Below are 26,423 nucleotides of genomic sequence, written 5' to 3' on the forward strand. Positions count from 1 at the left end.
GAGAGGAAAACTCCCTTTTAACAGGAAGAAACCTCCAGAGGTTCCTGGCTCAGTATAAGCAGCCATCCTCCACGACTCACTGGGGATCGAGAAGACAGAGCAGACACACACACACACACACACACACACACACACACACACACACACACACACACACACACACACACACACACACACACACACACACACACACACACACACACACACACACACACACACACACACACACACACTATGGTTACATTGTGATTTCTTAGTAAATATTCTATTTGGTGAGAGATAAACTTTATTGTATTTATCTTAGTGAATCTATAATTAAATGGGTAAACTAGTAGTCGCAAATTCCATGTCACGCCGGGGACACACCGGCCGCGGAAGCGCCGCGAAGCGCCGAGAAGCGAATCGCTCGCGAAATTCGGCAGCTGTTCGCCGCTCCTCAGTTCAGATCAGACGCGCCCCAGTCGAGGCGCGCCTCGGCTCAGCTGTAGTTTTTCTTTTAAACACTTGGTGTCCTCCATTTCCTCTCTGCCTTTTCTCAGCTCTTTTCCTCTACGTTTGAGTGTTTGTACGCATGTGCGTGTGTGTGTGTGTGTGTGTGACCAATGGTATGAACCAGTTGTTTCTGCCAGTTGAATCTCCTGGAACCCGCTCCAATTCTGCAGCTGTATCCTAGCAATTTCTTCTGAAATGGGTACGTAAATAAACATGTTTTTCGGGGGTCGTAAAGCTCCTTGTGTTTCTCAACTTCCATAATTAATTTAAAGTCATCCATCCTAACTGCTTGCCTCAGACTTTCTGCCTCTCGGTCATGTTTGCTCCGGTGAAAAGACACCCAAAACCACTCCTACCTTCACGTGGTCACACACGCACACAAGTTTGATGTGTGTGTATGTGTGTGCGTGTTCGTGTGTTTTTTCTGCAGCGTCGGATTACTAACACATTTGACTATTGCGGAATTTTATTTTCAAATGCTTTATTTTGTTAACTTTACCGGCCTGCCTCTTATGTCTAGGTTTGACTTCCTGCCAGAATTGACGCGATTCACCTGCGGCTCGCGAAAAAAATAGAGCCAACGCCGAAATGATCGCTGCACGGCGCGGGCTGGAGCGCCGGCGCGAGGCGATTCGCGGCGCGAAGCGGCCCATGTGCTCTATAGAATAGCTTAACAAGGGCGCCGAATGAAGGCGGTCCCATTTTCCCGGCGCTTCGCGGCGCTTCCGCGGCCAGTAAGTCCCCGGCGTCAAAGTGAGTAAAATGTTATTATCAGGAGAAGAAGAATGTTTAAGTGGTTAGCAGCAGTGTGCTAGCCGATGGCAGCCTCCATGAGGCCACCACAGCTCAGCAGAACATCGTTGTAGCTTCTTCTGGGGAGAAAAACACTTAAGCCGGGTGGACACTGAGACTTTTTCCACTGGTAGCATTCAGCTTCAGCTCAAACTGTATGACTGCGTGGAGCTGGGTTTCACGTTGTATGACATAAGCTTTTCATATTGAAGAATTTAGTACAACACTACAATGATAGAATACTAACAGTCGGATGTGATATTTATCAGATATGGTTATGAGAAACACTATATATAATTAAATAAAAAAGAGATTTAATTAATTAACTATTAAACACCCAAAAGTTTCAGAAATTGGTACCGTTAAGTACCGGTATCGGTTTCTAGGTACCAGGAATTGGTACCGTATCAGTTCAGATGCCAAAGGTACCCATCCCTACAGCAGCAGAACTGAGGTCCTGATCAGATTAAACCTTTACCTTGGTGTCAAATAAAAACAGTTATGGTATGGGTTCATTCGTAATGTAAAAGTGTTTATCTCATTAAAAACATAAACCTGTATGTTCCCATGTTCTCCCGTAACTCCCGCCATAGAAGTGTAGGAAGTGATCACTAATCTCTGACATCACTACACAGCTGAGCCACCAGCCTGAGGAAGCCTGTGTGAAATAATCAGCATCTGCAGCTTGACGGGATCCACGTTTACAGGCTCAGTCCCGGCAGTGAAGTGCACTTTTGTTTTCCACAATCAGAGTTGAAAGCAGGTCTCTGTGCTTTTGTATTAACAAAATAAAGCAGCAATACCTCATCCTAATCGAAGATCAGAACAATATTTATCCGAGTCACCAGGCCTGTAACTCCTTCTCCGGTTTTCTGGTGGAAAAAGGGGGGAAGACATTTATAACATGAAGTCATTGGTCTGTGTGCCGTAGCAGCAGTCCCATCAAAGGCAGCCATTAATACACAGAACTTTGTTTCAGTAACAAAAGCAACCTGCTATGCACTCCATCTGAACCACAACAAAGACACAACGAAGGTCACGACCCTGCAGTGTTTTTACTGTGGCTGTACTTTAAGAAGTGTACTCCAAAGGCTCAACACAGCGGGGTGGTTTTAACAAGCTCCCTCTGAGGCTGAGGGATGGTTTCACCGTGTTTCAGTCTGTAGGGAAGGAATCTGAATCCTAATGAAGCTGGTTCCTCTGATGCCTAAAGCCGGGCGTACACTGTGCGACTTTTTCACTCGCAGCGTTCAGCTTCAGCTCAAACTGTACGACTTCCTCGCAGAGCAGATCTCACGAGTCATGTGCTCACACTGCACGACCCAGTTCTCGCATGCGACCTGACTGCTCACACTGTACGTCTGGTAGCAACACGTCGGCCCTAAAAATGTGCTAAAAATAGCAGTTTTTACTCAACACGTCAGACTTTTTTGTCTTGCCTGTTGTCCTTCGGGAGTGCTGCAGGAGGACACACAGGGATTTATGGGGGTTGGATGAGGAAAACGAAATAAAGAAAGTGAATCTGTGTTTTGTGATCAGTTTAATTTGACATGAACACGACAAACACGCTTTCTTGACAATCTTTGTGAGTAAAAAAACGTGTAGAAACAAAAACGAACAGCGTGTGTTATTAGGGAAATAGCGAGCGACCGGCCGGCGTTGATGCAGGATTGCGCGCGCATGCGCCGTGAGCGGTTCTGATACTTTTTGGATCGTAGCTGCTCGCAGCGCCGCTTCAACAGTGCGATACCCTCACGAGGGACGAGCGAAATATTAAACACACCAGAAGTCCCTGCGACCTCACGACTGCTGATCGGCGGCTGGTCACGTGGTGTTAATCGCCTCTCGTAACCCCCTGTACACTACACGACCGCTCGGCGCAAAACTCGCCCCGATGTCGTGGCTTCTCGCACGACTGGAAAATCGGCTCAAAAAAGTGAAAAAGTCGCACAGTGTACGCCCGGCTTTAGAGGAAGCACAGACTGGGATGTATGCATGTCCACATTCCTAAAGCACGGGGTGTGCTGGAACCCTGTGAGGACGATGTGAGGGGACGGCTGGTGAGAGAACATCATGACAGAAGCTCACAAGAGCTTATGTTTATGAAAATCCACACAAAGCAGCACCACAAAGAGGATGTTCTTCAGCTGCTATATGGTTTGGAAAGGTCCTGGCTTAAAAACAAAGATGCAGAATAATAAAAGCTGGAGAATAAAAAGAAATTTATAAAAGGAGTGAGTTAATGTGGTCCATGTGGGGAGCTCCAGCTCAACAAAGACCTGGCTCTGGGAGCCAAAGCCTCTGTTTGATAATTGATTGAACTTCAAAACTGTTTTCTTCCATGTCTGTGCACGACATTAGTTTGCTTACAAATATTTTGCAACAAATAGGATGCAGATTGCCAATGTTGAGCAGAACAGCAGCAAATCTGGAACGCTGAAGCTCAGCAAGCTGCAGCAGAGCGCTCAACGGCGAGGACTTCCTGGTGTGACTCCAGGACCTCGGAGACACTCGCCAAACCCGCTACTGCCCGATTCATCTCTCTGGTAATCAAACATGATTTAAAAGGTTTGACAGCCACCACCCTTAAAGCTTGATGGGAGACTTATTACTTCATTCGTCCTCAACAGAACCACCGACATGAACCTAAACCCCATAATCAGAGCTCCGATCGACGCTGGTGCTCAGGGTGAGGGCATGCAGGAGTTACAACAAACACAAACGCTGCATCTGTTCGTGAAAGGAAGGTCCGCAGGACCAGAAAGGGCAGCGGTGTGGGAGGAAATGTGAGGACTAACAGGACCAGATCAATAAAACAGAATAAAAAGGCTTAATGAAAAACCTGGCAGCGTCATGATCAGATGAACGGATGAATCACAACACTTAACTCATCATACTAAACTACTACAGCCAGATGTGAGAAAGCGGATTAGGAGACAGCAAAAGCCCGGGGTCTGCTTTAATCACCATGGTTATACCCCCCGCAGCAGAGGGACAGCTCTGTCCGGTGTCCTCTGTCCTCTTTAGCAGAGGACACAAGGCTCATTGGTGTCACCACCCATAAAATGTGACCATGTGATGACCTAACTCCATGCATAAGTATTTGGGAACAAAACAACCGTGTTAGTTGGAGAGATAACGCCGTGCTCGCCCCTGCAGCCAGAGCTGGAATCCTCATCTACAGCATGCACGTGTTGTTTAGAGGAGGTAGAAAGAACTTCGACATGTTTCCAACATGACGTTCTACAGTCTGTGGTCCTCAGAGGGGGTTGGCTGCTCGTGAAAGTAAATGTCCATAAAAAAACTTTCATTAGGTCATGAAGTGTTCCTCTGAAACGTCTGTCTGCTCCTCCAGGCAGCTTCTCAGTGATGAGTTTTGTGTAAATGGCAGAAATCCGAGGTGAGCCGACACTGCAGTGATCAGCTACACCGGTGGGATGGAGAATGCCGCTGAAAACACACCTTTAACTGAAACTAGAAGAGAAGTGGATTAGTCTTCACAGCAGTGATGTCCTGTGAAGATGCTGCAGGCAGCGTGTCCCTGTCAGGGCTTTGATGACGGGAACGTGACGTCCACAAAAACACAGCAGGAGCTAAAGTTACTGCAGCTACTGGTCAAAATCCCAACATCACCTCAGCAAAAGATAACTAAAGAGATCACCATGTTAGGGTCACCATGGTAACCACACACCTCAGCAAAGCTGGACTGGATCTAGTTCAACTCTACACGGTTTGGGTGATTCCTCATTACAACTGAGGCTGCAGAGCAGGGCTCTCCAACACGTCCCGGTGCTCTGGAGTCGCTCACCTGCTGCTACTAATAAGAACATATACACAGTGCAGCCTGGTCTGGTCTGTTTAAGCCAGCCCCCATAATCCTGGTATGAAAATGAAGCCAACAAGGAAGTGGCAACAACTGCAGTTCCACCCTCATCCACTAGGGGATGTCTCCAGAAGTGAGTAAATCCTCACTGACTCCCATTTTGAAGCCATTTTACAGCAGAACTATACATGTTTACAGCCTGGTTCAAAAACCAGTTAGGTTGATAGCTCTAGTTTACACTCATGAAAAGTGTAACAGCTGTGGCTACATGGTAGCGCATCACCACCAGTGTGAATGGTTGTGAAGCAACTACCCTTCTCAGGCACAGTTCTTTGAGCTCATTACAAACTAACCCCACTTTCCTTTCATACGTGGATATGTGATGTCATTACAAGTGCTTAAGAAAACCCTAAATCAACATTTCTGAAAGAGTGTGGCATGCTGGGTAATCTGTTTCATCCAACCAGTGATCAGCGTGCTGAATCCTAAACACTAGTGCTTCTGTTAGCTTTAAGGATTTCAGTTTCGCCTTCAGACAAAGTCTGTTTCCCTTTAGCTTCCATAGTTATGAAAATGACGGTTATGTGTATAACAGCGACTCCAGCATTGGTCACTTTGTTTAACCTTTATTTAACCAGGATAGAGACCCACTGAGGTTAAGAACCTCTTTTACAAGGGTGTCCTGGCCAAGAGGCAGCAAAATTCCAAACAGTTACAACATGATGGCAATGATAAAACACTCAATCATTAAAAGCAGTTACAAGTTACTAATGCAGTCTCTGAAGCTTTCAGTTTGGTTTTGAAGGCATTTAGTGAAACCTGCTCAGTCATTTTCCAGGTTTTCTGCAGCTGGTTCCAAGCAGAAGGAGCAGAGCAGTCGAAGGCTCTCTTTCCTAACTGTGTGCGAGCAAAAGAAACAGAAAGTAGCAACTGATCGTTAGACCTTAAAGAATAGGAATCAACATTTTTTCGTGTGATAAATGTGCAAATATAAGGAGGTAACAATCCAAACACTGCCTTGTAAATAAAAACCTACCAATGATTTTGTCTTCTAATTGCCAATGATGGCCATTTCACTCGTGAGTATAATTCACAGTGATGTGTTATGGCTCTACAGTTTGTGATGAATCTCAGAGACGCATGGTAAACCGAGTCCAGTTTTTGTAGCACAGTTAAAGAAGCAATAATATATAAAAGATCACCATAATCTAGTACAGATAAAAAGGTAGCTGTGACAAGTTGCCTTTTTCCTTCAAAAGAAAAACACGACTTATTACGGAAGTAGAAACCCAGCTTTAGTTTTAATTTTTTCACCAGTTTATCTATATGAGATTTAAAGGCAAGGGAATTATCTATCCAAACATCTAAGTACTTATACTCATGGACCATCTCTATGATGTTCCCATCCAATGTGATTACTTCAGGAACACTATTTGGCATTTGCCTATTTGTAAAAAACATCAACTTAGTCTTCTCAGCATTAAGGGTTAGCTTTAGCTGATGTAATGAGTGCTGGACTATGTCAAATGCTTCTGCAGGTATTGAACAACCTGAGAAAGTGATGTTCCAAAACAATAGATAATCCTATCATCTGCATAGTAATGCATATTAGCATCTTTAATATTTTGGCCCAAGTCATTGATGTACAAGATAAATAGGAGGGGCCCCAGGACTGAGCCCTGGGGCACCCCCCTCTGGACAACCCCAAAATCAGAGCAAAGATCCTCACATTTAATACACTGTGTCCTGTTAGTCAGGTAATTTGAGAGCCGTGCTACTGAGTGTTCTGACAACCCAAGGCTTAGTAATCTGTTTTTAAAATAGCATGGTCATCAAAAGCTTTAGACAGGTCTATGAACAGTGAGGGACAAAACTGTTTCCTATCAAGTGCTACTATAATATCATTTACCACCTTCATAACAGCTGTAGTAGTGCCGTACCCTTTTCTAAAACCCGATTGACATTTCGAGAGGATGTCATTAATAGACAAAAACTCTTTTAGCTGAACACTGACAAGTGACTCCATTATCTTGGAAAGCATGCATAAATTTGATATTGGCCTATAATTTGTCAAAACTGCTGGATCCCCTCCTTTTAATAATGGTAAAACATATGCTGACTTCCACAGTGATGAAATTTCTTTGGAGTTAACTGAAAGATTAAAAAGAATTGAAAGTGGCTCTGCCACACAATTCGCTGCTATCTTTAAAAAATAAGGTTCTATGAAATCAGGTCCAGGTGGCTTTCTGTGATCTATGTTTTTTAAAGCTTTATGAACTTTATGCACTGTAAAAGGTTTAAAGTTAAAAGGAGCTCCAGAAAGATTTGGGGGTATTATGCCAGATTTTATCAAAGGGGTTCCTACCAAATTAAACAGGGAAGCCACCGAAAGAAAATGTTCGTTAAAACCATTTAAGATTTAGAGTCTGTTATAAACTGGAACTGAATCTCCAAGAACAAATGTAGGAAGAGCCTGAGAGATCTTTTCCACAGCAAGACTTGATCAATTTCCAGAATCTCTGAGGATCTTTAAGATTTTCTGTGGTGACTGATGGAAAATATTCAGATTTTGCCTTTTTGATCAGGGAAGTACATTTATTTCTCAGCTGCTTGAAAACAGACCAATTCTCTTCAGTCGTTCTTGCCTTGTCCCAAGCTCTATTTCGTTCATGTATCATGTTTGCCAATTCTGGTGAAAACCAAGGATTTTCACGGCCCTTAATCCTACATTTTCTTAATGGAGCATGTCAATTTACAATTTGCATAAAAATGTCTCTAAAAAAAGGCCAAGCAAGCTCCACGTCTGGCAATAAATCTATATCTCCCCATTTAACTGCTGATAAATCATGATGAAAAGCTTGTTCATTAAAATGTTTAAGATTCCTCTTACAAATTATACGTGGCTTACATTTTGGCATCTTGACATCCTTACATACTGCAACAACACAATGATCGCTAAGATCATTACAAAAGATGCCAACTGAAGTAAACTTGTGTGCCACATTTGTTAAAATCAAATGAATTAAACTTGACTTTTCTGGATATCTAAGGCTCGGTCTAGTAGGCTGGTTAACTAATTGGGTAAGATTATTAGAATCACAGAAGCTTTTAAACTCATCAGAAGTTGCCTTTGTCCAATCCCAGTTGAAATCCCCTGCCAGAAGTAGTTCAGTATAAAATAATTTAGACAGCAACTGTTTTAAAGTATCTAGTGCCTCTTTTGGGGCAGAAGATCTGCAGCACCCAACAACTATGCTTGAAAATGACTTTGTTATTTCTACACTCAAGGCCAAGAATTCCATTTGTTTACAAATAGATTGTGATAGAACTATAGAAGCATTAAATCTGGATTTAACATAGATTGCTACACCACCTCCTTTTTTTTGGTCTATCCATGCGATAGACATTAAACTCATATATTAATGTCTTCATTTGTAATAGATTTAGTTAGCCAGGTTTCTGAAATTATAACAATATCAGCCCCTGTTGAGGTTACCCAGATTCTGACCTTGTCCATTTTAGTTAGTAAACTGCACACATTTAAATGAATGTATTTAAGACCAGATAATGATTTAAAATCAGAAGGAGTTTTAACGCATAGTGGTTCAGGGCCTGGGTTTGGTTGTACATTCCCAGACAGCAGTAGGAGTAAAACAATCAGCATTCTTTGTTTCACATTTACCTTTGATTCAGTCTTTTGCTGCCGAGAAACTATGCTAGTGACTCTATTAAATGGACAAGTAAAATGATCATACAGAACAATAAAACTTTGTAGCTTAGGTAAGTCTCTGAGCAGAACTGGCGATAGATTTATATCCTGCTCGGGTAGAACTGGTGATGGTTTTTCAGTCATGAAAGTCATAGAGTAAGTTCCTTTGTTACCATTGTTTTTCAGATTTATGTGAATGTCAGAAAATCCAGTCTAATGTGTGCAGAGATAATTGCTTGGGCCACAGTCCCAGCAAACCAGTAGGCTTACAAGAGTAACTATTAGCGCCATTGTCCACCCTATTTAACTCTTGACAGTGTTGAATAGTACTGACCTCTGTGGGGGGCAAGCCTGGCAAAAGACACGAGGTGCGATCCTAGAGCTGGTTTGCTCTAGGTAAACACAGCTAGCCTGGGCTCAGACTGGTTAGCTCCCAGATGATGTAGCAGGCCCAGGCTCGGTTCGATTTGCTCCAGGAGATGTAAGAATCCCAGGCTCGTGTTGACTCGCTCCAACAGCAAACAGCAGAAGCTGATCCACCCCAGGAGAACACAGCAGGCTTAGGCCCGATAACTCCAATTGGATGTCTGAAGGCTCAGGCGGTGTGGTTCCAGATGAGTGAAGCAGGTACAGACTCGTAAGCTTCAGAAAGATGTAGCAGGCCCTGGCTTGAGTGGGTTTACTCCAGGTGAACACAGCTGACCTAAGCTGGTCACCTTCGGAAGGAGATGGCAGGCACAGGCCCACAGTTCCAGATGGGTGTGGTAACCCAAACTCAAACCAGTTTGCTCTATGAGAGTGTAGTTGGTTCAAATTTCAGCCAGACAGAAGGCTAAAGCTTGTTCTAGCCCAGCCAGTTTGCTTCAGAGAGACGTAGTCTTTTGTCTGCTACAAAATCTTGTTAAAATATATCTAGGATAAAAAGTCCTTAAAAACTGGTGAACTCAGAAAAACATTTCACATACAAAGGAGGTGCTGCCATCTTGGTGATTGTAGATGATACCACGGCTGCATCACCATGATGGGGGCGAGGCAGAAAGTGCCATCTCTGGCCCAGCTGTGAGACGGTGCAAGGTTAAGCACCGGTTTGGATTCTGGTGCTACAGCTGTTGAAAATGAACAACTGGTACCAAGTCAGGCTCTGGAGCCAGTTCGGTCAAGAAAACCCATTCAGTCAGCAGCTTCAAGATAAAGATATCAGTTCACACAAACACACTGCTTATGAAGAACAAGGGTTTGTTCGTCTCTCTCTTTCCCTCTCACACACACACACACACACACACACATGCACACACACGCATGCACACACGCACACACACACACACGCGCGCACACACACACGCATCCACGCAACACACACGCGCGCGCGCGCGCGCACTCACTCACACACACACACACACACACTAAAATGGCCACATCAGGTAAATTATACCTTCAGGCATACAAAAGAAAAAGCTTGTGTGGAAAACCTCCCAAACATGGCCGACCTGTACGTTAGATGTTTCAACATCAGCTTAAGGTATCGTTTTGAGGATCGGTGAAAATGAAGGACGAGGAATGTGGAGGAAGAGAAAGCTGTGGACTAGATCTTTTGTTACTCGACACTCTGCATCACCTGTTACTCTAGATGGACTCTTGCTTATACAGGTGGATAAAAAAATCTGTTTCCTCTTTTCACCTCCTCAGATGTCCTTCATGAATTCTGAGCTTTTACACAGAACAAAGTTCAGTAAATCTGCACCTTGGCCCTGCTTTTACGAGTCCCCTGGGTCTGTGACCCTGTTTCCTTTGCAGGCGGAGAGCAAGAGCACCACTGACTCCTGCTCACCTGGCCTGTCACCTGATCCCAGGGCTCACTGTGGGGGCCTCTTGGATCTACTCAAAGGCACCATTTGTTTCACTGCTCAGAATTCCAGGCCTTCGTGATTTTATCTGGACTTTTCACGCCAATTTAGCCAAAAACAGATTGAGAAGGCAGCAAATTCAGCTGCTACTGATCTCAAATAGATAGAGTTTCCAAGGGGCCAATTTAAGAATGTGCTCTGCTTAAACTTTGGACAGAAGACTGGTTCGTATGAGGCTGAGCAGGGAGGGTGACTTGTTTTGACTGGCTGTCAATTAACAGTTGATTCACACAGAAAAGTCAGTGAGACTTAAGGAAAGGTATGGTTTCATAACAAAAGAAGGGCAGCAAAATGAACACTGACTACGAAAATATGAGATGAGTTGAGACAACGACACATATTTAACAGATGTGAGACAGCCAAAGCGGGAAAGGAGACGATTGCGTTGGGAGCTCTATTTGTTATTTCTCTCAGCAGCAACAGGGTGAAGGAAAATAGAGCTAAACAGGATGGGAACAGGTCAGGGTGAAAGGAATCCAGTTAACAGCCAAGATTACTGGGACCTCTGAGGAACATCAGCTCCCACATTTAAAGACAAATACTTTGGACAGAGCCAAGCAACAAAGCAAACATTCCCATCTTTGAGGACTGAGGTTCGCTGCTCTGTGTAAGACATGAGAATCCATGAAAGAATGGAAAAGAATCACAGAATGAACATAAGGAAGATGTTTGAGGATCATAACCACACCTTTTCTCTCCTGCAACCCGTGTCATTTTAGGATTTCTGCCTAAAGCTGTCTGAAGTGTTTCTTCTTCCGTGCTTGGTCGGATGTTTTTCTGTTATTCCTGGCAATTAAACCATGTAAGGTCCTCTGACATCTGGCTGTCCTGGGGAGACCGCAGGTCAAAAGAAGACCTTCAGCTACAAGACTTTATGAAACACTCATCACAAAGAGGAGCGGCCGTGGACACCGAAGTATTTAAACACACACAGATGAGGATAAAGCCCATGGCCGCGTCCTGAGCCAAGCTTGTCAACAACACCATGGCTAAGATAAGCTGTGCTATGTGTTTCTGACGTTCAGCAAACACTTCCACAGGAACCAGAGGTAAACGCGGGTCACCAAGATCTCATTCTTCAAATGCAGCGTACCCCCAAGCACGGGGACTGACGTTGAAAGGGTGTGAATCATTTCAAGTGTTCACTAGATGATTTTTAACTCAAGAAGAGCTGAGAGACAGCTGAAGAGCTCCACGCTGGTACTTTGAAAATACCGCGGGTGGTTTTGAAATGAAGCAGGTTTCCTTCTCAAAGCACCTGGAAGAACAGTTAGTACAGACTCTAGACTACTTTGTTTAGGATGCTATGGATACGACACCATCCATCACAGGACTCCTGGCTTTGCTGCTGAAGATCCTGTTTTTAAAAGCTTTTTTCTCTGAAATATTTAAAGCCATTCAATCAGAAATGGTGGCACGCTTCAATATGGAACCAAGCATACCAGCACACTAGTTAGGGGGTGGAGTCACTGTCACGCTGGAGCACTGGTCCTCAATAGTTGCCCCCCCCCCCCGGGGGAGAACGGGAGGTGTGATGTCACATAGAGGGCTGGTGTAATTAACAGCCAGCAGCGCTAAGCTAAGCAGAATGCTCACCATCGCTACCATGGCCTCCATTACTGCATTGGGTTGTGTTTTGCACACATCGCACAACTTTAGCTGTGACGAGCCCACCTGTTCCTCAGTTTAATGAAAAAGCAGCCGGACCGCTTTGGGTGGAAAAAGCCTGCAGAGGCACAATACAAACATCGTCTTACATATTCACAATTTTAGAAGGAGAAGAAATAATCTTTCATCTAAAACCTTTCAAGATAAAATCATGAACAATAAATGTAAAACATTTATTTTTATCCAGTTTTGCCTCTCAGCTGATTTTGTTCACAAAGGCAAACAAACTCCCCGCGTTTACTTTCATTTTCAGTACTGTTGTTGGCCGGGGCTCATCAGATATTCCACATCTTCACAACATCACCATCTGTTGCACAAAGGCTTGATCTCCATTTAGGAGTCCACCATTGCAGTAATATTACTATCAAGCTTGGTGACACGAACGGTGCAATATTCAGGTATAGTCGTGCCAGACGGACAAATCGGCGTAATATTGCCGCAGTGATGTGTCTTATAAACGTGCCGTGCTGACATAGCAATGCACACATTTTGTGGCATTCGTTCCGCCTTGCTTGGCAGTAAACCTCAGGCTCCCTGAAGCCGCCACGGCGTTGTTTTGTAAGAGCGGTTACAGAGAGAGTGAGAGAGAGAGAGGTAGGTAGGTAATAAGTAAGTAAATTTTATTTACATGGCACTTATCACAGACAGAATCACAATCTGATCTTTGGAACTTCTGGAAGGTTCTGGTGTGTGGACCTGAGGGCTCGGGTTGAAGCATAAGGCTTTAACAGTTCAGTAATACAGGGAGGAGCTTGACCGTGTAGAACCCTGAAAGTTCTAGTCAGGATTCTAAAATGAACTCTACAGTTAACGGGTAACCAGTGGAGAGACATCAAAACAGGAGTGATGTGAGCTCTTCTGTTTGCTCCAGTTAGGAGCCTCGCTGCAGAGTTCTGGACCAACTGAAGGCGGTCAAGGGCTTTTTTGTTAAAACATGTGAAGACTGTGTTACAGTAATCTAGACGAGAGGAGATAAAGGCATGGAGAACCATTTCAAGTTCATTTTTTGACACCAACCTTTGCAGTTTGGAGATATTTCGTAAGTGATAAAAACAGTTCGGACCAACATTTTTGAGTAGGGAAGGAGGTAGACCATAAAATGATAAACAAAGCCTACTTCACCTTGTTCAGAACAGGGTACAAAAGATGTCTTATATACATTCCTTTGAGCTAGAGGGCTTTGCTACTGCCTGCCTAATGGCAGCATGATAAAGAATGCATAACGAGGGTGAGACATCCTTCGTAACCATGGTTGCCTTCCTCAGCAGTGTGCAGTTGTGCAATCAGAGCATCATTTCATGGTAAAATAGAAAGATGTTCTAATTTAATGCTTAGATCTCAAAGAAATAAGTTCAACAGAATAACCCAGAGGCAAAAATATTACTGTGCACCTTTCACCTCTTGGTAGCAGGTGATGAAAACAAAACGGGGGGGGGGGGGGGGGGGGGGGGGGGATAAGAATGAGTAGTGAGAGTGGAGCTATAACAGCTGATTGTCTGATACTCAGCATGTGTGTTTGTTTAAAACTGTAATTCTGAGGTTCCGGTGCTTCCTGATACCTTCTGCTGAACCTGTGTACTAACACAGCAAGTGTGTGTGTGTGTGTGTGTGTGTGTGTGTGTGTGTGTGTGTGTGTGTGTGTGTGTGTGTGTGTCCACGAGCTCTGGAGGAAGTCTACAGTCCTGTTTCCCATGCATGTAATCATCCCAGGATGAGGTGGAGCGGGACTTCCCCTGCACCAGAGGGCATTTTCCTCACACTGTGGTGCACGCACATGGCTGACCCAGGCTGCTTCTGTGAGTGTATGTGTGTCACAGAGAGAGGAAGAGACATACTGACACGGGGATGAAAGATGCACTTAAAAAACACAGACCGGCTTTTTAAGGGGGAGCTTATAATGAAGACAACTGCATGGCACACAGAAAGGGATGAGAGCGATGATCAATCATGGAGGCCAGTGGTTCAAAGTAAAAACAAAACAAAGTTATGTGGAAGAGAAGGAAACAGATTACCATGACCTGGATGACTGAGGACCTTCACCAGTATGTCATCTAAAGTGTTACCAAAACGTACCAATAACCTCGTTATAACCCTTGTTCACGAGTGAGGGTAGGAGGGATCGGGAAATCGACAGGCGGATTGGTTCAGCATCTGCAGTGATGCGGACGCAGAGTCGATCTGTCGTGGTGAAGAGGGAGCTGAGCCAGAAAGCCAGGCTCTCGATTTACCGGTCGATCTACGTCCCAATCCTCACCTATGGTCATGAGCTTTGGGTAATGACCGAAAGAACGAGATCGCGGATACAAGCGGCTGAAATGAGTTTCCTCCGCAGGATGGCCGGGCTCAGCCTTAGAGATAGGGTGAGGAGCTCGGACATTCGGGAGGGACTCGGAGTAGAACCGCTGCTCCTCCGGATCGAAAGGAGCCAGTTGAGGTGGTTTGGGCATCTGGTCAGGATGCCTCCTGGACGCCTCCCCGGGGAGGTATTTCGGGCACGTCCTGCCGGCAGGAGGCCCCCGGGTCGACCCAGGACACGTTGGAGAGGTTACATCTCCAATCTGGTCTGGGAACACCTTGAGGTCCTGCCGGAGGAGCTGGTGGACAAGGCCGGGGAGAGGACGGTCTGGAGCTCCCTAGTTGGGATGCTGCCCCCGCGACCCGGACCCGGATAAGCGGAGGAAGAAGACGACGACAACACAAACAGGGAGCACACAACTAATAGACAACAAACACACAGGCAGGACAAAACAGTCAGAAAGAAAGACAAACTCTACAAAAAAACAATGAAACAGGAACTGTTTAACGGTATTGAACACGGTGCTTGAAGTGGGGAAAAATACGTACTGATACCCCCCCTCGGACAGGGGTTGGCAACCTCTTCCCATCAAAGAGCCATTACTACCTGTTTCCCACAGTAAAGAAAACACTGGGAGCCACAGCTGCCATGGCATTGTGGGCGGGGCTACGGGGCCTGAGCAGGTGCTGTTGGTCGTTCTGATGCATGTAGATGTGCTGACAATTTAATCATTACGCACTTTGCGGAGGTAGCTATATCAATCAGAAAAAGAATCCCATCAGAATATCTGGGCATTATACTGGACACTGCTTAGCGCAGCTCGCCGTCTGGGTTGTTGATTGAGGCCCTCACCATAAAAAATGACTTTTCTTAAGGGCCAATTAGGTTTCTACCTGGGTGGACACACAGGTCATGTGACCAGCCTCTGTCAGAAATAGCAGGAGCCTTTTTGCAGATGCACACATCTTTCTGGATGCAAAGTCATCAATGGGGTCACCTTCAGATAGCCAGACTACTCAAGAGTTATTGTGCCACGATGAGCCTCAGTTTGAGAAGCCTCCCTCAACAGAAGCAGCTGTAACAGGGAGAGCTGGGGTTCACTTCTAACTTCAGCTGTTACCATCAGAAATCCATCGTTCAAGCAGATTAAGTTTTGTTTTAGTCTAAATGGGAAATTACACACTGAAATTATTGTAAATACTACAACTTATGATATGATTATAACATAATGGGAGAACACCTCGTACTGTTTCTTCCTAAATAAAGCAGAAACCTGCAGAGGCCAGCATTCCACTAACGTATTTCCCCTACTGTCTGAAGTGATTTAAGACTGATATTCCAGCTATGTTTGCTTTCATAACCCCAATAAACCCACACCAACATAATCCCCTGTGTAGTGGATGCAATTACTTCATGAAGATAGCGTAACGTGATAGATTTTTTACTTGGCAAACAATAATTATTAATATTATTAAGAATGACATGATATTGCCCAGCCCTAGTTGGAATAAACATTTCCATTGTTATTCTGTTCGTGTCTAAAACAGAGTAGCAAAGGTTTGACCTTATTTTAATGACAGCTTTGGATCTCCTGGTCGCCTTCATCAGAGCTTTGGTGGCGTCACGTCCGTTTATCTGAGAGCAGCAGTGGACAATGATAAACAACAGATGTGACACCACCAAAGCTCTGACAAAACTGTCGCCAACTGTCGCCTGAGAGACAGACAGACAGACAGACAGACAGACAGACTGACAGGAAGACTGAGACAGACAGACAGACAGATAGACAGACAGACAGACGGCCAGCTTGTTAATCAGGCTTGTGTCAAACATTATTTACTCGGTGTTTAAGTTAGTTCATGTAAAATATAAAACTCATTGTGAAGAAGTTCTGGAGAGTTAGATGGTCTTCTGGTTTTAACAAGTTCCTCTAAACAGATCTTCTCCAAGAAAAGGAAAGGTTGTTTTGAACAAGGGTCAGGTCCCTCAGTAAAATCAGATGATTGTAGACCGGTTTCTTTGGGCTTGTCGAGCTTCAGGGATGTCCTTCCCTTGAATATAAAGATCATTTGATCCAAGGGAAAGAATATTTTTATTATTATGTGGCACACTTTGATTTCCGTACATCACGAGTAAGTCTGCCGCTTCTACACAGCTTATATTTACCTTGTTGCTACGTCTGTCACATTAGGGGTGTTTTTACCATCATTTCTACGCCCACCATGTCCGAACACGGTCAAAAAAACTTCAAACACAACGCTTGGAGCTTGTAAGCACCATAAATCTTACTCTGGCTGATTGTTGCTGCACGCTGTAGCAGCGTCATCTTTCCGACTGGATGAGGGAATTTCTTCATCAGAGAGTCAATATCCTGCTTCATTATCAGTCAGTCATGACCAGACAACAAAGACCAGACCTGCCAGTAATTGTAAGCTTTATCCCTCTAACATTCGCCCTCTTCGTGCTACGCTCGTCTCCTCCTCCTCCAGACCGGGAACCTCTCGGCAAGAGGCAGTTTTCAAACCCTAAAATCTCTGAAACTTTCATTGTAAACACGCCCTTAAGTGTTGCTCAGCCTGAAGTTACACGTCTCCACTATCTTCTGGTGTAAAGTAGTAACTTCATGAGGGATCATACTTGTAGCTGTGGCTCATTAAAATCAGCAATGATGCTTGTTAGGTGGTGGCACCACAGACCATTTGTGCTTAGGGCACCCAAATGGCTAGCACCGGCCCTGCATTTAATAAATGATCATCAGGGCTGCCGTAGAATAGAATCTGCAGTCCACATCCAGACAGAATCACCCTCTCTTCTGTCTCATGATTAGCAGCAGCTGGGAGGTTTATGCCTTTTTGTTTCTAACAACATTCCCACTTTCAAGTGAAGCACACTCCTCCTCTTGTTTTGACATTTAGTTTCTTGTACTCCCGATCTATGTTTCTGTTTGGATGCCATCTCTCCTCCACCAGGACCTGTCAGCACATCACAGGTTGGTCAGGTGCTGCGCTCGGGAACAGACACGTGTCTGATAACTCGCCTCTTTTTTTTCCTCCTCGTGCTTGCTAACGGCAGCGCGTTACGGCAGTGAAGCACGTCCTTGGTACATTTGGAGAGAACGCATCCTCTTCCACAAAGAGGCGTCCTCTTGGAGTGTGTGTTCTGGTGTTAGGATGGGCGGTGTTTACTGCCAGACTCGTCCTCTGTTTAATTCTACACAGAGACCCATAAGGACGCATGGGGCTGGCTGGTCAGGCTAGGTGTTTACGAGAAGATGGACAGATATTTTTTTCAGAAATCTCAAAGATTTTAAATTATAAAACAGCAGAAAAACTAAAGGCACTCTGTACCCTAGAAGAAAAGTCCCGGTACGCTGAGGTAAAAATGCTGCGTACCGGTGTGGACCGGCCCACTTAAAGCACTGCTTGTCCATTTTTGTAGTAGTGTGTGTGTGCGTGTGTGCAAATGCATGTGTATACATGTACCTGTGGTTGAGTGTCTGTATGTGGATTTGTCACTAAGAGTGAGGTTTTGTGTTGTATTGTTGTGTATGTGATGGGAAAGGGGCTGCCCTCCAGCAGCCCAAGTCCCACTGGGCCTGGGATCCATGGCCACGCACGCTCCAGCAGCCAAGCGCCACCGATCGGACAGCTCAGAGGGCAAACCTAAGCCCAGGGAGCAAAAGGGAGCCAAAAGCCCAAGTCAAGTTATTCCCAAAGGGCCCAGGAGCATGGCCCGAGGCCATGTACCCTCCCACCCCATCGCAGGTTGACATCAACCAGGTGGCAGGTCCCTCCCATGCTGGGAGCTAACATGCCAAGGGAGGGCATGGGCCCCTGCAAGCTGAGGCCCCCACCCCAGACCCACCCAGACCAGTCAGAAGCTCCAGCATACCAGGTCTGCTAGAATCCCTGGGCATTTGCCCGGACCCCTGCCAGACCCCAACTTGGCTCAGTGAGCCCACATTAGCCCTAGAGGGCGTCAAGATGCCCACTCATGATGATGCACCGCCCCCGCAGACCCAAGGCACACGGGGTCCAAGGCTGCAACCCCCCCCCAGTTCCGAACTAAATGATGAATAGTTAGGGCCCAGATATGTTCAAAGATGATTTTTCAGATCAGCAGACAATCTTTGAACTGTCTGATACTTACGTTCTTTTTTTGATTCCACTTTTGAGAATTGTTTTGATGTTTGAATCATTGAGGAGTAGGCCAGACAGGGATGGAACAGTCCATGCAATGTGATAGGTCCTCACATATCCCCTTCCAAGCACACCACACACACATGCAAGCACACGCACACGCACACGCACACACACACACACACACACACACACACACACACACACACACACACACACACACACACACAGGTCAGCTGTAAGGACATATTACACCCTTGTCTCCTACATTCAGGCTGCAGACACTTACCAGGGAGAGAATGTGGAGCGCATGTGTGTGTGTGTGTGTGTGTGTGTGTGTGTGTGTGTGTGTGCATGCATGCATGTGTGTATGTATGTGTGTGTTGTGTGTGTGTGTGCATGCATGTGTGTGTGTGTGTGTGTTTGTTTGATGGCATGAATTTCTGTGTTGCTGGGTGACACAGCTGATGACATAGCTGTGAGATAAGTCCATAAAAACTGCTCCATCATCTATTCATAGCTCCGTGGATGTGGGACCTCCTGCTGCTGAAGGCTGCTCGACCCAACTCCAAACTCAGCCTCCCTTCACTTCATCATCATTAACATCAAGCAGAAAACGCAGGGATGAAGTCACACTGTGACCAACCGGAGCTAAAGCCACCATAAACATCCTAATAATGTAGTGATTTAAGGAGCAACACATCTGCTCACAAATCATCCTGCTATTGCTTTGCATCCTAGCCATGACTTAAAGAGAAACTGGTCTGGAACAACCGGGTCCAGAATAACACACTGGAGAATGAAAAAGTAGGAAAAGTGTGTGTGCAGATTCAGCGCATAGCTCTGGGTGTAGAAATGACTCAACGTCCTCCACAATGCACTGAAACATTACCCACGCGCCGAGCCCGCCTCTCCCCTGCCAGGGAACTTAAAAGCCCAAACAAAACAAATTCATTAACCCTGACAATAAAACACAGCTGTGAGGGGCGAGCGGTTTGAAATCCAGAAGAATCAGTTCAAGCATGTGGGGAAAAACCAGCAGAGGAATGGAGCGGGCTTTTATATGCATCTGTACAGGGGACAAACACTTCTAGGAAACACAAGTCCTCCTCACCACACAGCTGGAAATCTCAAGCATGTGAGAGGAAGGGCAGCTACATTACTGTTATCAGTGAGGAGCAGCAGATACGCAGGTATTACCTACTGCCTCCAAGTTTTACATGATCTTTGTCACTTAGCTGTGAGCCGACACTGATGTCTGCTCAGGATCCAAAATCACACTAAAGTGCTGTAAGCCTCACCACTAGAGGGCGCTGTAGCTTGTAAAATCTACTTTCAACATCTTTTATGTCATTGTGGCAATGAGACATTGTACAACAACATTAATTGGTGCAACATCTTTTGAACAGAAGGATAAACAAAAATAAAAACACTATTGCTCACATTTCTCACTAGAGTTAGCCGAGGTCCAGCTGAAACTGTGATCCCCACCCCTGGTCCTCGGGGCCCCGTCCTGCATTTCTTCCACATCTCTGCTTCAGCACACCTGCTTTACATATTTGCACATGAAGTGCTTCCGAGGCCTGTTAATCACTCCTTCATCTAAGTCAGGTGCGTGGAGCAGGGTTGGGGATCGCTGATCAGGTATCAAAGCAGAGAAGAGGGAGTCGCTCTAACTTCACACAAAAGAGGTTTATTAACGGTTCAATCCCAAAAGAAGGGATGGACTGACACCCTGGCTCAGCTGGCCGCATGACAGATTCACACCGACAGCAGAAGAGTCGTGTCTGCTTCACCACAAACCCGCAAAGCAGCGTGTTTGAGTCCAAAATCAGAAGGTTTGTTTTCTCTATGTGCAGCTTTCCCTCCACGGGGGCACCAGTGGGACCAAGAAAAGCGCTTTGGCTGTCAGAAGCCTCCAGACGACCCGTGTCATCGACTGCCCTTCAGTGCACATTTCCTCCCATAAAAAGCAGATAACAGTGAAGTCACGTTGTTGACTCACACCGTTTGAACTCCCCCTCCTCTCTCCCCTACGAATCCCATCCTCGCCACTGCTGGTAAATATTTTTATATTGTGTTCCATTAGAAAGCTTCATTAAGCAGTCAGACGGGGACAAACGGCGCCTGGGCGCTCCCGCTCCTGTAAACAATAGGAAGAGGCCTGAAGCTGCCGCCAGCTTTGGTCTGGAGGAGTAAATATTTAAATGCACTAGTTTCATCAGACTCGTCCGCGGAGATGCTGCCTTAGAGGACTCATCGTAACAGTAAGCATGAACCATAAGAATAACACCACCTGTAGAGAGCTCGCGTCTGTACCATAAACACCCTAAAGATGCTCAGAGTCACATCCTCTCCAGGCTAGCACAGCTGCTGGCATCGAAACTGTTCCTGCAGCTTCACGGGGATCGTGGCTTGTGCAAATGTTACAAACTCCTCACAAAGTGATGTCATGCATGTCAGTGGAGACAAATCTGAGAAGGGTTCACACTAGTTTGGGGTTGGCTCTGAGAGAATGTTTCTTTTGTCATTTCTTCTAAACTCCAGTGGTTCAGGAACCTCGGATATGCTGGGGGAGAATTTAAAGACTCCCCTTGTGAATGTCTTTAGTCATTTCCCCCAACAGTCACAGCTCAGGGAGATGCATCAGAAAGGTTTCACATGATGTGAAGAGCCCTCGTGCTGCTGATATTTGAGAGAGTACCTCTAGGCTCTTCTCTGGAGTGTTCAAGCCCACCATGTTGTCTCTGAGGAGATGCTGAAGGAGCTGCACCTGGCCAATGCTGAGGTAGAAATCCAGACTGCTGGTCACATTCACCTCCAGAGAGTGGCCACACACCACCACTTCCTGGGACACAAAAGATCCAGAGCAGGGAAATTAGATAAAGGCAGGAGGGAGGAAACAGATTTAACACATCGGGACTGGTCAGTGGCCTCCTTCTGGACTCCTCTCCTTCAGACCTTGGAGACACACAACAAGCCCTCCTCTGTTCAGGTCTGTGCTCCACGTTGTGTCCTCTCTGGGGTCCCACCCACAGCCAGCAGTGTAAACCTCATCCATCTGATAGGAAATGACTCAGTAACAGTGAGGAGAGCCACACACGGATCAGCCTGACCCCTTCCTTTTAAAAATATACCACTGAGCATCACTGACTCAGCTAACAGAGGAATACACACCTAGTAGGTGTTAGAAGGAGCATGAACTAACAGCTCCACAACCATTACAGAGAATTCATAGTAGACCTTTTGTCCATATAAAGCAGTTCAGAGGCCAGTTTGGTTTTTACTGTTACTGGCACATCAAAGGACGTTACACAAATCATTTTCTCTCTCTGTGTGTCGTCCAAACTATGGCTTAGCTGTTACACATTGTCAGGGAGCACGTTAGCGTGGTCGGATGACGCATCAAAGAAGCAGGAAGTCTCAGAGAGCGGTGCCAGAAGCATCAGCTGTATAAGCAGAAAGGTTTGAACTCTTGAGGTCAAAAACCTCGACTCCGTGTTGGAGCGGCGGGGGACTCGGAGAGAGTTTCTGTAGGTTCACAACAAAACCTAAATACTTCTGACATATTCAGCATCTGTTTCTATATGGACAGGCTGAGAGCCAGGGCTGAAACAGGCTAACACACACACACACACACACACACACACACACACACACACACACACACACACACACCCACACCCACACCCACACCCACACCCACACACACACACACACACACCCACACCCACACACACACACACACACACACACACACACACACACACACACACACACACACACACACACACACACACACGTATTATCGACACTAGTCAGCCGTCCAACATCCCATCATCAACATATCTACATGGAGCTCTGTGGTTATGAGGGTAACTACAACCGGCAGCTAGATGTACCAGTTCCAGGTCATCTGGGAGGCAGGTCCAGGTCCAGGTTACAGCCGAACTAAGTGGTCAGTGTGAACCGGAACAATGCAGAGGTTCATTATTTGACGGTGGCCTTTCCAATGGACCCACCCTCTAAAGCACCTTGCTGCCGTCTTGTTCTTATTTCAGTAAAAAGGTCACCAGACTCTTAACAGATGTGTCCACATAGAGTACTGACCTCTGGCTGTCCACCATCAGGGGACAGAGTCCTGCTGAAGATGATGGCCGGAGCAGCCGTCACCCGAACAGAGAAATCACTCAAGATGGGCGTCAGGATGGCTCGGCGCTCCTGGTGACGCCTGATGCTGTGGGAGAGAACCGTACAGACACGTCACCGGACAGAGTCACATGAATCCATCCTAACAAGTCTTTTACACGTAGCCGATTCCAGTGCAGCAGGTATGTCACCACATCACCTTGTTGTTGCACGACGAAGAGCCAACACAACACAGGCAAAACCACTAAATGTTCACAAGTGAGCTGTTGTTGTCGTCTCGGATGAAAGCCAGCCCCGTTCTGGCTTCTCTAGTTTAAACCAGTAAGAAACATTTCTAAAAAAAGAACATTTCTAAACAGTTTGGGTCTTGTGGGCCTGATCTGAGACAAATCTCCACAGCTGAGCTTCTTTTCTGCTCAAAGACATTCTAGTTGTTACACAGTTCCAGACAGAGGCACCACTGGTAACGCACATTAATCGTATCCACGACAACTCGGCACACCAACTCCATTTCACTAATGTCCATTCCCACCATCAGGTCATATTTGTGGGAACATTTGTTAGCAGTAAAACAAAGATACAACAGAGCTTTATAAGGTGCTGTTAATAGCTACATCTGCTGCTATTAAAACAATCAAGTGCTACGGCTTCCAATATTTACAGTTGGACAGGATTATAGGAGGCCCAGTTTCTAGGTGGCCCTGAGTACGGTCCTTAGGCAGAACCAATATCACATTCACTCCTGCTACACAAATGTGCATTACCAGTGCCTTAAGGGATTACTTCCTGACACATTTCCTCACATACAGTTTGAGAGGGGCCTAATTCGGAGGAGAAATGATCTGTGGAGCCAATTGGTGTTGGCTAATCTCCCCTCAAGACGGGGTTGAAACAATGAGCGTCTCGTTGCACCGGACAGGTGCGATCATTCACCAGCGTGAGTCTCCATTTACCAGAGTTACAAAGCCTCTGAGTGGGCTGGAGAATGTGTGTGTGGCTGCACGTATGACACAAAAACAGAAGGAGAGACGTCTCTTCCATCCAGTGGTGTGTGGTGCAGTCAGTAAGCTGACATGTGAATGGCAGGAACAAAAAGCCAGGCCTGCACAGAGCGGTTCACGGCCCTGACACAAGGTCTTTTCCTCACTAACAACTATAAACTGTGACGAGGACAGATCCTGTCAGCCGATCTAGGGAACAGGAATTTCCTCACAAAACCTCAGGAAGCAAACTGAGCCCGCTGCAGACCCACAACTACTGAAACCGACTCCAAAAGGCAGCACAGCGTAGGTTTAGAGGCAGGCGGGGCGGATCGATGTATGGAATAAGGAAAAGGTGCGAACCCTGGAAGGGCTGTGTGTCAAAACCTGTTAAAACCAAAGTGGTACGTTTCTGCCGGTGATTGTAGCGGACAAGTAAAGCTGTGAACTTGACTCCCCTTCCCTGTGTTGGAACTAAATCACATGTTCAGTTATGACTTGGTGGTGGTGACTGAGGCTGGAGAGCATTTTCCAATAGAGCCTCTACGGCTCTGGGCTGCCACAGCAGGGGGAGCAGGCAACCACAACCACCTTGAATGATTTGTTTGGACGCTGAATGTCAGAATTAGACGATAATTCAAAAACCTCAACAGCAACAGTAACATGGACTTTCTCAGTGCGACTACACAAGAAGGAAAAGGCAGATCTTACAGATTCTTAAGAAGATAGAAGAAAACCACATGGAAACAAGTCAGTGTTTAAATAGGTTCTTCGCTCATACTGAACACGTCTGCAGACCTTCCTAGTAGGAATGAAGGCCTTGCGAGTCATGTTCTGGGGAAAAAAAGCTCTGGTGCGCCTGTTTCAGGAAGTAGAAGAGAGTCACATCACAGCTGAGCTTCAGACGGCAGGAACTGGAGTCTTACGTCCTGATATTCAGACATCTCTCCTCTGATTGGCTAACAGCAACACGACTCTACCACCGACTCTCTGCTCCGCAACGTTGATGTTTTATCTCCACCAATAACACAAGCCTGGAGATCTGCTGTGTGGGGGAGATACTAATGCTAACTGTTAGCTTCAACTAGCTGAGACTCTCTGCTGTTTCCTGGATGCTAAACCAACAACAGCCTTCCCTGTCGTGAGTCCAGATGGGTGAGTCCATGAATGTTAGTGACAGTGTGATGCAGATCTGTCAGGCTTTTCTAATCCTAGAGTTTCACCGTCTGTTTTCTATCAGAAACTAAAACAGGAGATAGGTGTAGGAGACTATTTTCATGTTCAGCCTGCATGAAACACTCAGAGTGACCCGTTAGAGTCAGAGATAATCAGTACACCATGGGTGCTCAGTGAAGAACCTCTTTAAGGCTAAAGCCTAACATGACTAAATGTCAACAAGCTTTAACCCATGCTGCACTGGTCTCCATGGGAAACCAGGCACAGAGGAGAAATGTTCTAATTTTCTGTAGAAATTGGGTGAATTTGTATGGAAGACACTTATAATTACAGTTGTGTTACGATTGCATAAAGTCTGCCATTGCATGTGTACTGTATTAAGATTCCTCCTGGCATCTCCTAGCCAAGGGTAAAGGAAAATAAAAAACTACAGTAACTAAAAAAGTAACAAAGCTTTTATTAGCAACAAGGTGAGATGCAGGTAAGGCCAGTGACTGTTTAATTTACAGTTAAACTTTGTAATTTAGTCACAAAAGGTCTAAAATGTTCAGACTTTACCCTCATTTCATTCTGCAATAGTCTGCAGTTGTCTCACGTGTCCTTCCTTTTGCGACTTGGGTACACAAACTAAAAAAGGCTAAAGACACGGCCTGTAATGAATCAGTGACCATTATGGGAGGAGGTCTTCTCACAAATGTCTTTGAACAAGATCACAATTCCAGCTGCACAGCGGAGAAGCTCTGGAGCTCTCATGAGGAATGAGAGCCCTCGGGAACTTTTTCAGACATTATGGAAACTTCTGCAAAAAAACAGATTCCAGTTCGTCTCCAACAGTTCCAGAAAACAAACAAACAAACACACACACACACACACACACACACACACACACACACACACACACACACACACACACACACACTGGGACAGTCTTTGGAGTCCTGTCAGGAGAAAGCTAAGTGTTGCTGGTGATCTTGACCCCTGACCCCTGACCCCTCAGCTCTCAGACCTTCACTTAGAGGTTTTATTGAGGCAACCAGTCCAGATTTATTTACTGATGATCCTTTTGTTAAGGTTTCCTCTTCCTGGATGAGCGCGGGCTACCGTACCTGCTCTCAGCACATGGAAGCAACCAAGCTCTTCAAAGCCAGTAGATTAACCTTTTCATGGTTTGTGTTTCAATAAAATAAAGCAGAAGATCATTTCCTGTTTCTATTTTTACCATGATAGAGCCATGTAAGGGTTTGTGTGTGAGTGCGCATGAGAGAGGGAGAGTGTGTGTGTGTGTGTGTGTGTGT

The 26,423-nt window shown here is 45.7% G+C and overlaps 1 protein-coding gene across 4 annotated transcripts in view; it reads right to left on the reverse strand.

Moving 5' to 3' along the window:
- Positions 1-26,423, reverse strand: part of LOC107378864 (intermembrane lipid transfer protein VPS13B) — a 462,085-nt gene that overhangs the window by 123,959 nt on the left and 311,703 nt on the right. For all 4 annotated transcript variants that reach the window (XM_015949323.3, XM_015949324.3, XM_070550848.1 and 1 more), the window contains exons 33-34: positions 22,934-23,060; positions 21,528-21,671 (exon numbers count right to left, since the gene is read on the reverse strand). In XM_015949323.3, the coding sequence (XP_015804809.3) occupies positions 21,528-21,671; positions 22,934-23,060 (271 nt within the window). The remainder of the gene's footprint in view (positions 1-21,527; positions 21,672-22,933; positions 23,061-26,423) is intronic.

Source organism: Nothobranchius furzeri, chromosome 5 (assembly GCF_043380555.1).
Source record: "Nothobranchius furzeri strain GRZ-AD chromosome 5, NfurGRZ-RIMD1, whole genome shotgun sequence".
NCBI classification, from domain to species: Eukaryota; Metazoa; Chordata; class Actinopteri; order Cyprinodontiformes; family Nothobranchiidae; genus Nothobranchius; species Nothobranchius furzeri.